Raw genomic sequence first — 16,092 nt, forward strand, 5'->3', positions numbered from 1 at the left:
ACTGTACCAGACTACAATACTTCATTTACATTCATACATGTCATCCTCATTCATCCTCTAAAGTAATACCTCAAAGTGGTTCCGAAAGCTAAATAGAAAAAGTGAGTGCCTATCTTTAATGTGATGTAAAATAAAACTGCAAGTGAAGATTTATAATGCTTACATGATTAATATAATGTGTCTGTAGTGAATGCAGAAGTTCTTTTATTGTTAAAAATAAGGTAACAGCAACAACATCTTAAAACTATTTAAACTCAAATGCAGCATTCCATGAAATGTTTTACCATTTATGGAGTCAAAAATTAAAACTTTCTTTTACAAAAAAAAAACTTTTCAATTATTTTATAAAAGAAATTAGATCATGAGGTTTTACATTGTTTTCCTATAATCTAATTAAATTTAAAATTATACTCACTTATGCCATCTAGATGTTGACTGTCTTCTTCTTAATCTGATCATTATTTGAACTCTTTTCAAATTGGCCTTTTCATCTTATATTTTGTTATACATTCATCATCACATGTTCAATTTTCTAAGCATCACTTTAGTGTGTTGTTCCAGCATTAGTTAGTTAAAATATCACAATTTTCTGTACCTAAAACACACTTGAAATACGCTGGAGAAAAATTAGTATAAAAATAGTAAAATAAATTAATACAAATTAACAAGTTATTAATATTTAAATTCTTTTGGAATCCATTTTTCCTTTTTTATTCTTTATCAGACTATTTTTTTCACCATCGATTAGTTAAAATATTACAATCATCTATTCCTGAAACAAACTTAAATTTTCTGAAACAAAATTAGTAAAAATATCAAGACGATTAATAGAAATACAGTTTGATGTACTTGAAATATATATATATACATAATAAATAAAACAGTACTTAGGGAAAATTCCCTTCAGGTTAACATGGCTTAACAGCATGCACTTAATCTAATCTTAAATAAATATAACAAAGCATTTTTAAAATGATATCTCACTTCATAATTGGTCCTACTGTGGATGGGGTATGGAACGCGAACGCGACTTAACATAATTAATTCTAACTTAAAATACACTAAACTGTAAAAAAAATACAACATATATAACATAATTAAAAAACAATTATAACCTACTGAGGGGTCTACTGGGGAAACACAATTTTTCCTTAATTCTAACATGCAAATTTACTCTAACATGCAGTTGTTTACAAAACAAAACAAAAATATATAATTACCTAAAAAAAACTTAATCCTACTGGGAAAGAAGCACCAGTTACAAAGTAAGTAGTCCTCCCTTTAATTGTTATTATAAAACTAATTAGTTAAGCCACATTAAGGCTGTTCACTCTTAACCTATGTAAGTAATCGTTGTCGTACCTGCAGCAAAAGATAAAAAGAACAATGTTAGTATTATATATGTACTCTTAGTAACAAAAATTTATTTATTTACTCGCATTAAGAAAAAAACACTATCTAATTCATAGCTGTTCTATAACAGTGTTATAATTCAGTTTTATGATTTAAAAGAGTGGATAGGAGTGACTTAAAAGAGCTTGTGTATCTATTTATTTATTGATCTAAGAAAACAAGACCATTTATCAAAAATACTTAATTAAAAAGAACATTGTTAATCGTTATAATAGAACTATTAGTTAAACTGTAACTTAACAGTTTAAGAAACTCATTATATAAAGAACTCAAACTAACTTATTGACAAAATTAGCAAGTAAATTTTCAGTTAAAAGTTTACATTTGCTCACTAAATACTATCAGAGAGATTTATAAGCAGCCCATGAATGCCTAAGTAAATGTGGATTAGAATTAAATAATGTGCCAGAGCGGTGCATATAGTTAATGATATCTTTTCATACAGAAGGTGTGAGATATGCATCATAGGATAAATATGTTGACAACTTAGACAGTAATGTAGTAGTATGTTGTATGGTTTAACGTTTGCCAGAATGATGAATAAAAAAAATCAAATATTGCGTTCAGTTTATCATTTTCTAATTACACTAATAAACACAGTTTCATTAAATGAAAGTTTTATTGTTTTTGTGATTTAACTTTTTATGCTGAATTAAAAAAATGCAGTCAGGATTTTTCCATAATCTACATGTGATAACATATTTTGAAGTACATTTTTTATGTATTTTTAAATAATATATTTCTACATATTTTTAAGTGGAATTCGATGTATTTTTTTAGGGATAACTTACGTACATAAAAGAATATTTAAAATGATTTCTAATTGAGAGTGGATACAATTATAATATTATGTAGCCAACATCTGCAATTGTATGATTGATTCATGTACAGTAGGTTCTAACACGTCAGTACTGAGCAGAGTGATTCAATGAACACACCAATATTGTATAAAAATTCACTGTGTATGCACATACAGTGGTTTCATTCTGTTTTGTGATATACAGTTACTGTGTCAGGTTTGTTGGGTTAAGAGAATAAATTTGCCAAGAAATGTGTAATTGAGCCAAACTTCTGTTACAAGTGTGGGGATTCGATGCTTGAAGAACAACTATTAAGTTTGACTGCACTAATTAAAAAATGCTTTGAAGTAAATTCCGGCATTAAGGTTTGAGATCAAAGTTAGAATTGATCCCATCACATCTACTGTTCAACCTGTGTGAAACATCTCACTGTCTGGGCTAGGGATAATTAGCATATGAGTTTTACCATATCAATATGTGGCATGAACTACAAGATCATTGAACTATTATTTCTGTATTACAGAAACAAAAGAATAGCTAATATCCAAACGTACACCATCTGCTATTAGGAGAGTGCCTCGTGGCGAGGATTTAACTTTAGAAAATTAATCAGAATATGAGGTAGCCATTGAATTCTGACAAGAAGAGCAAGAAGGTCCTACTTTTGAAGCAGAATCCTCTTCCCATGAATCTTATTAGGTAATTCAAAGTGAATTATGACCTTGTTCAGGATTTGAATTTGTGAAAGGCTGGAAACTACTCCAAACTGATATGAAATATATTTCTTTCATTATTATCAGGAAGAGTTTCAAGATTGATATTCTGAAAAAAATAATTTAGTGTTTTGTAACAATATTTGTGCTGTGATGGATTCACTGCATAATGAACATAACTTTAAAGAAAGAAGATTGCTCATCGATTCTTTGAAAATTAGTTTAAAGATTGTCCTTTTGCACAACGGAAAAAAATTTTCTTCTGTGCCATTAGCAAATGCAACTAACATAAAAGAAAAATATGAAAATCCGATTAGAAAAAATTCAGTACAAGTACTAGTGAACTGCCGTTTACACAGAGGTAGCAGATTACAATTACCATTGAACTATATGTTGTAGTTTATTGCCTTTTTAATGGTTTGCAATTCAGCTGCATTAAATTTTGTTACTTTCTGTGCAAATGGGGCAGCAGGGGCAAAACAAATCATTATAAATAAGGAATTAATAACCAAAGCATGAAACATTTATGCCTTTTCATGTTAGGAACAGATATACTTAGAATTTGATCAAATACTGTATTGTATTTAATTGTGCTTATTCATTTAATATGTCATTTTGTGTTCTACTGAACACAATTCCTTACAGTGTGTATACAATATCAACACTATTTTCTATTTTGGTGGATTTATAACTCATATTTACGAGATGCTTGGAGAGTATTGAATATATTCCTACAGAGAGATTTTAGTTGTTCAGTTGTTGAGAATTTATTTGTATTTCTTAAAAACTATAAACAAAGTTCCAAGCAACTCACATTGTTATCAAGATGATTATGCGTATTATATGTAAAGTTAATTAATTGCCTGTATGATAAACAATTTGTTATTATTTATTTTATTTTTTTCTATTATTATTAAATTATTTTTATTATTCAGTTAAATCTGATATTCCAATTTTTTTATTTCGTATGTTAAACATTTTTTCTCTTAAGAAAAATATCGATGAAGCAATATATAATGGAGCTGCTTCCTGCTGTAGAGCTTTTAGTTTTTCATTAAGTCACTGATGTCTAGAGATTACCACAATTATTGCTGTAGAGTTTAAAAGGGTAATGCAGCAACAATGATATTCCTTTTTTATTTAGCTGTCAATTCTGCATTCTAATTTGAATAATACCTACATATTTATATTTTTCCATTTGGTCTTAAGTTTTGCTTGAAATTATATAAATTTGTCCAAAGTACAAGAGGAGAGATCATGCCAGAAATCAAGTTCAAGAAATTTGGACATAACAGATAGAACAGATTGTAGTTAGGAAGCAAGAAAATAATAAGCAAAGAAAATAAGCAAGAAGGAATCCGGTTGTATAAAACTTGCCATAAATAAAGAGCTTGATTATCTACAGCAATACATGTACGGAACAGAATAAAAACAAAAAGAAGCTTCATTATCACAACCGGAAACAAGTATGGAAGTGACAACTAATCTTCAGGTTCACAGTATCTTAATGGCTCTAATTTCTGCCATTCAGCCATGAAACAAGATCACCTAAGTTCATTTAGAGAACTGATACAAAGAGGTAAGAAGAAGAAGTACTAGACAAGAAAACAAATTTTTATGAGACACGCAAGGATGATTTTTCTTTTTTTTTGAAAATGAATGCCAATAAAAATACTATAAAAATACAAAATATGATTATATAAACTGGTTAAATCACAACCGATGAAGACTTTTCATTCACTCAGATTGATATTAAACTAAGAAAGCAGGATCGACCAAAGAAATTAGAAAAATAATACATGAATCGAGTGTAATAAACTATTTAAAGAAAGAAATGTTTTAGCGTATATCCTTTGTTGTAATCTACAGGTTGGATTCCAAATTTAAAAAGAAAATAAAATTATTGATAGATTTATTAGGAAGATTTGCCGATTGGCCATGCATTTTTAAAAAAAATAATGCCACAAAAATTAAAATAATAAATAATTTACTATCTGATGAGCAAAGGAAAGAAGACTGAATATTAAAATGGACATTTTTTAATAAAAATAAATAAAATAGTATTCTTTATCACGTCATTTTATGTTTATTGTTTTGAATCGAACAGAATAGAATTTTCATATTTTAATATTTAATTATGCTTATTGATAACTTTTCATACACTTTTTGTTCAATCTTAATAAATTTAAAAAAATGTCATAACTAAAAGATAAATTAATTAATTTGGTTCTTTATATTTTGAGTATTTTTTTATGAATACTTTTAATAATAATGATAAACACTAAAATATTTTTATAATAAAAAAATGTAACAACAAATTAATGAATGTTAAAAATTTTTGTTAAAAAATAAAAATTATTTAATTACTCATTTACATTAATAAATATTATTAATTTAATAATTATATATATATTCACACACGATTATCAGTGGCGGCTTGTAGCTAAAATTAGTGGGGGTGCTGCTCCAGAAAACGTTTTTCTGGGCCTTTTCAAGGTAGGATTAAACTTTTCTGTAAAATAACAGAACTGAAAAAAAATTTAATCAAATGGAATAGCTGGAAGCAGGGTAATAATTTATTTCTACACTTGTATCATATTCAAGAATATGGTACACAGTTTTTGAGCACATTGTGCTTAAAAACCGTATTCACTTTAATCGAATAAATAATAAAATGTCAATATTTTTTATTTTCATTTTTTTTCGCTAATATTTTTTAGTATCATTTGATAATAACTTATTAAAATATTCGCTTAAAAACACTACAGTGCAACGGTGCTTAATTTAAATTTCTATGTATACAGAAACAAATACATAATTTGTTTTTACTAATTATCTTCTCTTTCCAGCTTGTTTTTGGACAGATTTGGCAATCAAAGAGCCCTTGCTTTCCGCCATCTTCTGATAACTACTGAAAAAACAACTAAACCGCTTTCATATTCCTTCTACCGACTAAACTAGAAAAGGGAACGAACAAGGAATATTCCATACACTTGCGAAGTAAAAAAAAAAACTACCTTCTACCAGATGCCAGGGTCAGCACTGCGAGAGCAACAGTGCTCTCTCTCTCTCTCCCTCGCAGTCTTGTGTGCAGCTTCCTTTGTGTGTACGCACATAGGAAGATGGTGTTTGATCTGTGAAGCGCCACAGTTCCATACAAAGATTTTTGTATGAAAAAAAGATCATTTTCATAAACTGTGGGTGGGAGATAGCTATTGACATTAAGCTAAGGATTATATATTGTACAAGTTTAAAGAAAGAAGGACTCATTATATTAAATGCTTTCAATAATATGAAGTAGAAATAGCGGGTGCCCCACATTTCATTAATATGTAACTTTAAAGTCATTTTTATTGATATAGTTTTGAAGTTTGCTTTGTTATTACAAAATGCAAATCTATGTAAACTGCAATCTAGTGGTAGAAATATATATAGGTTACCCTAGTTGAATTTTAATTTTATAATTTTTACCGTAATCTTCTTTTGTATTATAATATACTTTTTTTTGTTTAGCTTATTGTTTTTCAGTTTTCAATACAAGCCAGTTTTGGTTAATTAATTCGTGTAGGATGTTTGTATATTTTTTAACTTCATCATTGTAATTTAAAATACAATATCTTTTATTAAAATGGGAATGCAAGGAAATCTCATTTTTACTTCCTTGTACAAAGTAAAGGAAATATTGTGATCATAAAAAATTTCGGTTTTAAGACTTTAACGGAAATATCCATTTTGACCATCCCTGGATCCATTTTGATTAGTTTTGGTGTGACATTGTATGTTTTTACATACATATGTATGTAAAATACATAACTCAAAACAATTAGCCATAGGATGTTGAAATTTTGGATTTACGATTGTTATAAGATCTAGTTGCGCACTACCCCTTTTGATTGCAATTGACTGGACCAAAAGTATCTAAAAAAGCCCAAAATACAAAAAATCTGGAGTTTGGGTATTTTCTTAACTGCAATAATAAGCTCTCATTTAGAGCTTTTCAATGATATGCCATAAGTGGTATTTACTTTCATCGGTTCCAGAGTTATAGCCAAATAAAATTTTAATTAATGAAATATTTGAATCTTACAAGGGGAAGGCACATCGGTTTAAATCCGACTTCATCTTTTGTTTTTTTTTTAATTTTTTTTCAATATATTGATTAAAAAAAAAAAAGTGTATGTAATTTAATATGCGTGCAAGGAAGTCATGTGATGTTCACTTAAGATTTTTTGTTTTAATAGGAAGACAAAAATAAACACAAAACAAATTTATAAATTGATTGATTTATAAATCAATCGGTCTGTAAAGTTTATTGTTACACAATGTAACATTTAATCTATACAAATCACCTCGATAAAGTTATACATTTCTCACTAAAGTACTTTTTTCATGAACTGCTTTGTATCCTAACCAGTATTATTTTTCAATAATTTAAATTTTTTTATAAATTAACAAAAAAAATTTTACATTCTAAATTTAGATTAGTCTGAAAAAATCGTGACGGAGGAAGTAGGAAGTTAAATCCTACTGGAAGAGAATTTGTTTGTCTTAACATATAGGTTGTTTAATATTTAAAATTTGGGATAACAGAATGGTAGAACACTGGTTTTCTAATCAAAGGATTACTAATTATTTCAAATAAAATTATTTATTAACCGCAGCTATGTGTACTTCCTGATTTTCAATCGCTATGTATTTCTTTGTGAGAAAAGTCTGAGTGCTGTCGAATGTAATCAAATAATATTTGGTCTTTTTTACTTGTCTGGTATGTTGGGGAACTTTATCTCCCAAAATTGCTGAATTTCTGGTGACATATAAGCAATAGAAATTTTGCTACCCATTTTAGATCTTACAAGATGTTCACGAAGTACAGCATCGTACTTTGTGATTAAGTGCAGCAATTCTAAAACGTTGCCTCGATTAACGCTGATATTGTTTACTCTGTGACCACCTTGTTTGGATTCACATGTTTTCTTCATACTTTTGCTTGATGTAAACATGGCCTATCATTTTCTATTTTTTATTAATGAACCAGCTGAGCTTAGGTATTGTTAAGCAATTATTAACTATAATTTCACTTTTCTTTACAATGTCATTCAATTATGAATGAACAAAAATATTACATTGTAGTTTTTTTCACTACATTGAAACTGGGTTCGTAACTTATGTTAACACCTTTATTTACATAATATTAGTGTAATTTAGTTTTACTTTGTTTTTTGGCCATATTAGTTAATTGTAATCATTGTGGATAAAGTACAATTAAGACAAATAAAATAAATTAAGGCTTTCATTGCAAGAATTAGAACACTCAAAAAGATTTAACACATTCAAAAATTACAGTATTTACATATGGCACTAAGAGACGAAGCCTTAGCCATTATTAAAAATCTTCCAATAAACAATGAAAATTAAATCGCATTAGATTTATTGATAAAACAATTTGATAACAAATGTATGATTGCATATTATTTTAATACAGATCGCATTTTAAAAATATTTTTTAAAAGATAATCATTAGATCCTATTGACATTTCATTTGTCAACTCATTTGAGGCATTGAAACTCCCAGTTAACAAGGTTAGAATATAATACTGCCAGATTGTGGAACAAAAGATTATCAAATAAGGGGTTTTCAAAAAGTATTACAACTCAGTTCAGTATTGGAAATGTTAAAGGACAAGATTACAACAATGCATTTAAGTCTCATCGCAAACATCCTACTTCAAACATTAACAAGATTCATAAACAACATAATGTTATTATTCTAGATCTAACTTTAAGCATTGTTTATTTTGAAAGTTCAGTCATCAGTTACAAAAATGCTATAAGTTTTTCCAATGATGAATGAAGATACTTTTTAAAAAATAACTGTCTCATATGTTTTCACAGAGGTCATAGTAACAATCAGTGTTGCTCAAATAACTTATGTGATTTATGTGAACGACACTACACACTCGTTCATACTGATAAGATAAGTAATGATAAATTTAATAATAATGACTATTGTTTACAATTAAACAAAAATGTAATTTTGTATACTGCTGTATGTAATGTAGACAATGTTTTTGGTCATTCTTATTTGTGTAGTCTTGTTAGACTTAGGCATATACGTTTGTTTGCAAATTGGGATTTCAATTCAATAAACATTTGCCTATTTCAGGCATAAATAATGCATTAGTCAAATCTGATTATGGTGTGGTACTTCATTGCATTCACGATAAAAAAACGTTTCATTCAAGGTGTATTGTGCTGTTTTGCCAGACATAAACTAACCTTCCATTACATAGAGTTGAAACTTCTTATCTTAATCTACCTTATATTAACTAATATCGATATTTTAATTGAGCCCAATTTTATTTAGATATTATATTACCTTGTCCTAATTTATTCGAAATTTAAGATATCCTGTTATTCAAGAGACATTTTCTTCCTCACACAAATGATTTAAATGTAAACCTCAAAAATGTATGCTTATAAACCCACATTTATAATAATGCTATTGTGAAATGAATAATGGATTTATTTATTGAACATTATTACAAAAAAATGACAAAACTACTAAAGTTATTAATAATTGAGTTTCAGATTAACGTAATTTTTCTTCCACATCATGTATAGCTAATTATTGGCTCCTTCCTGTAGTAAATAGGAATGAAATAAAATTAGCTGTATATGGCATTTTGGAAGAAACAGTTTCATTAATCTGAGACTGGTAGTCAAACTTTAAACCTAATATGGATTCAATTAAAAGTAAAACAAATGAATTTAGAGAATTAAAACTACATTCAGATTTTTAAAGGAAGACAAAATGGAAGAAGTTAATGAATAAATTTTTCTCCAAGGGAAGTAATTTCGTTAAATCATTTTAAAACAAATTTTAACTTTTCCCTTTTACTAAACAATTCAAAATTTATTTTTATTTGTTATTATAAGCTCAAGTTATGTCACTTGAACATTCTCCAAAATTCTACTTATCTTTTGATCTCAATATGTTTAATAAGTACTACAGGTTAATTAATTCTTCTTAACATTATATCTTCTCATATTTTTTATAGAAGATCGGTGCTTTGGCACCGTTGTTGTCTGTTACTACCTTGGGTTTCATGTTGTCCTTCCGTCTCTTCTATTTTGTTACCGTTTCATCTCTGTGTTTTGTTGAAAGCATTAACACATCCCTGTTATATTTCCATTTCAATATTTCTTTTTTTGTACCTGAACATTGGGGTATAGACTATATCACCTTTTTTCAATTTGATTTCTGTTAATTGTTTTGGATTTCTATTTTCATTAACCCTTAAGGTACTAACAAGATGTGTATAACAATCGAGTAACTGAGAAACCAACGATACACTTTTGTATCAACTGTCACAATAAAATGATCGTCCAGCATCAAGTAATGGTCCAGAAAGCTCCAACAAATATGTTTCTGGAACTGCTCTATTCTTTTCCAGCATATATAATGAGATTCCTTGTGAAGCCAAAGACAAGGAATTAATTTGGAATGTTTCATCCCATGCTGTTTTTTTTTTTGTTTGAACAGTATTGATGAAAGACAAGCCATACTCTGAAAGGCATTATTTTCTATTGATACACCTTTCTTAATGGGAAGCAAGTCGATGAGTTGTTGAACTTTGTACAGTGTGTCACCTTCTGATGCATTTCCATTATTTGAACCATGGAACATTCTCAAAAGAATCTGAAATCTCTTTACTAACATGGTTAGAATACAACAGACTTGCTTTATACTCACCATTGTATAAAGACCAATCCACAAAATATCCCAAAGAAATTTTCATTTTATTTGTACTGGTTGGATGAATCTTTTATTCTGCATAATGATTTGTCTCGTCGACTAATAAATTAAAAATGGCATCATTGATGAACAGTACATAAATAGCTTTCTTGGGAGTTGGTGCCTGTACCTTCACTATTATTTCATCATTAACTAATAGGGAAAAACTGGTCTTCACTGGAAGGTCCCCATAAGATATCATCTTGTATCTAAGTTATTAATGCGGTTAGGTTAGATTCAGTATCTCCATTGTTTTCATGTCCTAGAGCCTTGTTGAATACCTGGAGCGTTGGAGGCTCCAGTGATGCACACTTCATAACACTGAGATCAGAAATACAAGAAATCGGAGTATTGTTGCCGTTACTTATATCAGCTGAATTACTAGCAGAATCATACAAATTCATAGTTCCATCTTAACTTTCCTCAATCGCTTTCTATAAACCTCTGATTTTTGTCCTGTTATTTAGAACTGCTTTGTTAAATTCTGATTTGTATTCAGGGTTTTCATCAGAATCTGTGCTAAAATCAGCATTATCAGTAGAACCATTTAAAAATACATCATTCAATATACAAGAGATTCCAAATTGCACGGCAATCTCTGGAGAGATGATTCTATTGCCTAATATAAGAAAAAAAGTTCATATAAACATAAGTCAGAAAATGGTTAGTTAGCAAAAGCAAAACATTTAGCCCTGGATTCTGCTCCCTTTGTGAAATTAAACAGTTTCAATATTCTTGTGTGTAAATTGAGGGGTAAATTTGGTGCTTCCTTGTGGTGTTTCATCTAAGAAATTGAATAAAAATGGACCTCACTTAGTTTTTAAGAAAACCTTTCGGAGAGATGGGTTCGAGAAACAAGTTTTGCTTAAACCACAATAATTTTATTTTGTAAAAAATGCTAACGCTGAAGAAGCAGTATTGAATGTTGTGGAAGTATCTCCCACCTCAAGCACCAGAAGGTTGTAACATCGCTTTCATGTTTCACATCCAAGCGTGTGACATGAGCAATCAAGCAATAGCACCAATTATACCCTTAAAATGCAACATGTGTACAAGAGTTATTACCACTTGATTTTGATAAAATGGATGAAATTTTGTCAACGGTTGATTAGAAATTGTGAACATCATCCCAATTTCCTAAATAATATTCTAATTACTGATGAATCCTGTTTTACAAGAAATGTCATTGTAAATTATCATAATACTGTCACTTTGACAAAAAAAAATTCCCATCAGTCTGCTGCAAGTAATTTCCTATGCACGTTTATTTGGTTAATGTGTGCTGTGGTCTTGATGATAATTTCATAGGCCCCTTTTTTTATCACTAAGCTTCAAAGGAGTTTGGTACTTGCATTTTTTTAAGACAATACTAATGTAACTTTTGGAAGATATTTCACTTGCAGATAAGAGTGCAGATATGGTTTTTCAATGATGGCACAACTTTTAACGCACCGAGTTGGTCTAGTGGTGAACTCGTTTTCACAAATCAGCTGTTTTTAAAGTCGAGAGTTCTAAGATTCAAATCATAGTAAAGGCACTTTTCTACAAATTTGAGCACTAAATCATCGATATGGGTGTTATTTGGTGGTTGGGCTTCAATTAACCACACATCTCAGAAATGGTCGACCTGAGACTGTACAAGACTACACTTCATTTATATTCACACATATCAACCTCATTCATCCTCTCAAGTAATCGTAACTGTGGTTCCAGTGGCTAAACACAAAAAGGAAAAAAAAAGCGCACCTGCTCACTACTGTCGTGATGTGATGAATCATTTAAATAACACATTTAGTAAGCAATGGATTGGTCAAAACGGACCAGTAAAATTGGTTATCTTGATCTTCTGATCCCATGTCATCGGACTTTTTCTTTGGGGTTGGATGAAGTCGTTAGTCTATTCGCTTATGTTGGCATACAAGAATTGAAACATCGTATGGTAGTAGCTGCAGCTACTACTATTAGGAATAATAATGATGCTATTAGACATCCCCAGCTAGCACTGATTTGCTGAGCTGAAATATACATTGAACAGAATGGCGACCACATTGAGCAACTGCTTTGAAGAAATGTTTGTAGATTTATCAAGAACAGTTTTGATATTTGATAATTTTTAGAAAAAAACAAAAAGTATGTAATTTTTGTTTTTTAAAATGTATTACTTTCCCGTTTAGTGCTACAGCTGTAGGAGGGAAAGTATTGTAATGGTCAAATTTGGGCAATATGTTAACTATTAAAAAAAATATTCGCTAAAAATTTTTTTTTGAAATTGCTCCCTACCCCAAAAAATGCCCTAAATTAGTGGCTAAGTGGTTATACTGGATCTGTAGTACCCCCCTGTCACCACAAGGAGTGGTTGTGTAGCACTGATGTAAAGCAGTAAGTGTGTGAATTGTAATTAGAGTTAATAAATTAAATAAACAAAAGAATATTGTATTTAAATAAAATTATAAATATTTTAAATTCAGTTGTGTGTTAGTGTGTGTAAGTTGCATATCATAAAAAAGGCATATGATGTGAAAGTCCTACAACTATGTTATCAGCTTTTTTATTCATTTCTTTGTTTTGTTATGTTTTTTATTTGTTTTCATTTACATTAAATTGTTCATACATTGATGAGAATTGTTCTATTTAAAATCTTATCACATTTCTGATCCAGATTGTGCATTATGTTTTTTAAAGTTCCAGAATTTGTGTGTAATTTTAAAAGATGTTATTTATATTAATTTTCTTAGAAGTAGATTCTCTGTAAAGTTAAGTAGATTTTTTCATATGAGGTTATATCAAATATAACCTCATTCAGGCCACCATTAAATATTAAACCAAGAATAATCATTAAGGAATTGCAAGAGACGTGTCATGAAGTCTTTTTATATAGTTTTTTTTATTTTATTAAGATAATTTATTTTTATTTTAGTTTGTTTTTTTTTTTTTTTACAGATAATGAACGAGCCTGTAAATAATTCTTTTAATAATGAAGCTCTGCCTCTTAGTAAAAGTATTAAATTAGAGAATGAACCGGATAATGTAGGAAACATGATATGCATTTTTTTACCAAATCACAGGACGGGAACGAATACATCATTTGATCATGTAAGTTTTTAATTTTTTGTTTATTTGACTGTCTGAGGATTATGAAGCAATATTTTGCATTCATTCCTCATATTTCTGTGTTTTCTTTACTGATTTTCCATCAATTTTTCATTCTTTTACTTTGTTTTTGGCTTCTCTCTTTTGACCAAATGTTGTTGTTTTTTGTTTCTCCTTCTCTTTGAAATCTATGAAATCTTGTAGTGATTTTCTGAAGATTGTTCTATATTGCACGATCTCCTTCAGATATCTTCATTTCATTTAGAAACACCGAAATTTATTGATTTGCATTGTTTTTGCTGTAAATATAGTTGAAGATCTTTTTTCTGAGCTTGAAAAAAAGATTTGGCTCTTCATTTTTTGATGTAATCTGACATTTTCAATTTCATTGTGTTTGTAAATATCTTTATTACTTCTTAATTTGCATCCATTTCTTGTATTTTTAGTAGTTGTAGCATTTTTCTCAAGTTTTTACTTGCCTTTTTTTTTTTTATTTGACTTATTTCATCTGATTTCAAACTAAAGATGCATCTGATGCAAACGGGTCCTCCCCAGTTTTATTTAGTGGTGTGTTCAAATTTGTTTCATCTTCCCATTCTCTTATTGCTTTCGCTAGGACACAGATAAAATATTTTTAAGCTAATTCATTCCCTTGTCTTATTAATGTTTTAATTTCTAATTCTTCTGACACCTCTAATTTTATATTTGTCAGAGTCTGTTTAATAATGTAAAATTGTTTCGGGATTTATACCAAATAATAAGGTTGTTAAATGAAGAATAAATTCTGTAGATTGAGTTGTAACTCTTTTTGAAATCTATGAAGACAATTACTTAGTTTTTATACCTTGTCATTTTTCCCTTATTTTTTTAAGGTTCAAGATTTGTTCTGCACTTCTGTTTGTGAATCCTTCTTGGTATTCTCCCAGTTAGCGTTTAAAATTAATTTCATCTATTTGGAAGTGCTTGGATGTTTATCAGATGTAAGAGGGAAATCCTTTTGTTGTTATTTATTCTGTTTTATCTTTTTATTTGTGTAGTGGATGTATTAATGCATTTTTCAGTCTTGTGAAGTTTTTTTCAGTTTTTCATATCTTTTCTTAGAAGAAGTTCTTCACTTTTTCTTGGCTGTTTTCATGATTCTTTCTCTAATTTTGTTGCACTCAAGCATTCACCTTGTTTAATTTCTGGCTAATCTTTCAAAGTACTTACTACAATTTTGCAATTGTCTTTGTTGTTAAGACCTAACTTTCCATTTTTATCCAAAGAAATGGCTGGATGATTAACAGCAATTTACCTCTTTATTTATTCAAATAAACAGGCATGAAATCCATTAATACAAAATCATATAAAAAAAAAACAATAACAAAAGATTAATAGTTAACAAAATTAACATTCATAAGATAGAATAGGTCTTGATTTATTGGCAAATATTAAATCTATCCTCATCAGATGTGATTCAATACTTGCTACTTTTAACAAATTTGAAATATGAATTATTAAGTTATGATGAGCAAAGTGTATAGAATCACTGATTTTATAGGCAGCACATTTAAGAAAGATTGTATGAGGTATGTCTGATAAATTTAATTGCAAATCAGTAAAAGGTCACCAGAAAACAGAGCAATAATTTAGTACTGGATAAAAAAAAGCATAACCGTAAAGTTCTGAAGAGTTAATATTTCTAAAATTTGTAAAGAATAACGTTTAAAATTTTGAATGATTTAGATAAGTATAACCAATCTATTTACTTAGGATAACTTGATATCAATAATTCAGGGTCATTCATGGGAACTGGATGTTTTTGAAGTGGGTTGTACTCGGGCGTTTGTGGTGGGAGGGGCACGTCTTTAACAGTAGCTATCTTTTGTGTTGTAATATTATTCAGTAAATAATTATGTCAACATTAGCAGACTTTCCAAATTGAATATGAAAACATTCTTTTTAAGTTACAAGAAATAACATTTGTCGCATCACTTTTGCATAGATGCAAGTCAATTTGAAGTAATTGAATATCAACTATATTTGTTGGCTTAAATTATATTTGTTGGCTATATTATTGGCTTAAACAATTTCATATCATTTGCAAATAAAAAAAAAAAAAAATGGGAATAGTATATTATTAAACTAATGTCATTTATAAATATTGTGAAAATTGGAGATCCCAGATGCATGCCTTGTCACACTCCACATGTAACGTAAAAGGCTTAGAGGTAAAATTACCAATTTTAACACAGGGAATTCAGTTTGTAAAATAAATATACTCAAGACAACAATTTATTAT

The 16,092-nt window shown here is 28.9% G+C and overlaps 1 protein-coding gene across 2 annotated transcripts in view; it reads left to right on the forward strand.

The window, feature by feature from the left end:
* The window catches only part of LOC142320418 (uncharacterized), a 117,297-nt gene that overhangs the window by 24,458 nt on the left and 76,747 nt on the right, over nt 1-16,092 (forward strand). For both annotated transcript variants that reach the window (XR_012755379.1, XM_075358134.1), the window contains exon 4: nt 13,662-13,814. Coding sequence is in view for 1 of the 2 variants with exons in the window: in XM_075358134.1 (XP_075214249.1) it covers nt 13,665-13,814 (150 nt within the window). In the remaining variant the exon portion in view is untranslated. The remainder of the gene's footprint in view (nt 1-13,661; nt 13,815-16,092) is intronic.

The sequence above is a fragment of the Lycorma delicatula genome, chromosome 2, assembly GCF_047948215.1.
Source record: "Lycorma delicatula isolate Av1 chromosome 2, ASM4794821v1, whole genome shotgun sequence".
Lineage (NCBI taxonomy): Eukaryota > Metazoa > Arthropoda > Insecta > Hemiptera > Fulgoridae > Lycorma > Lycorma delicatula.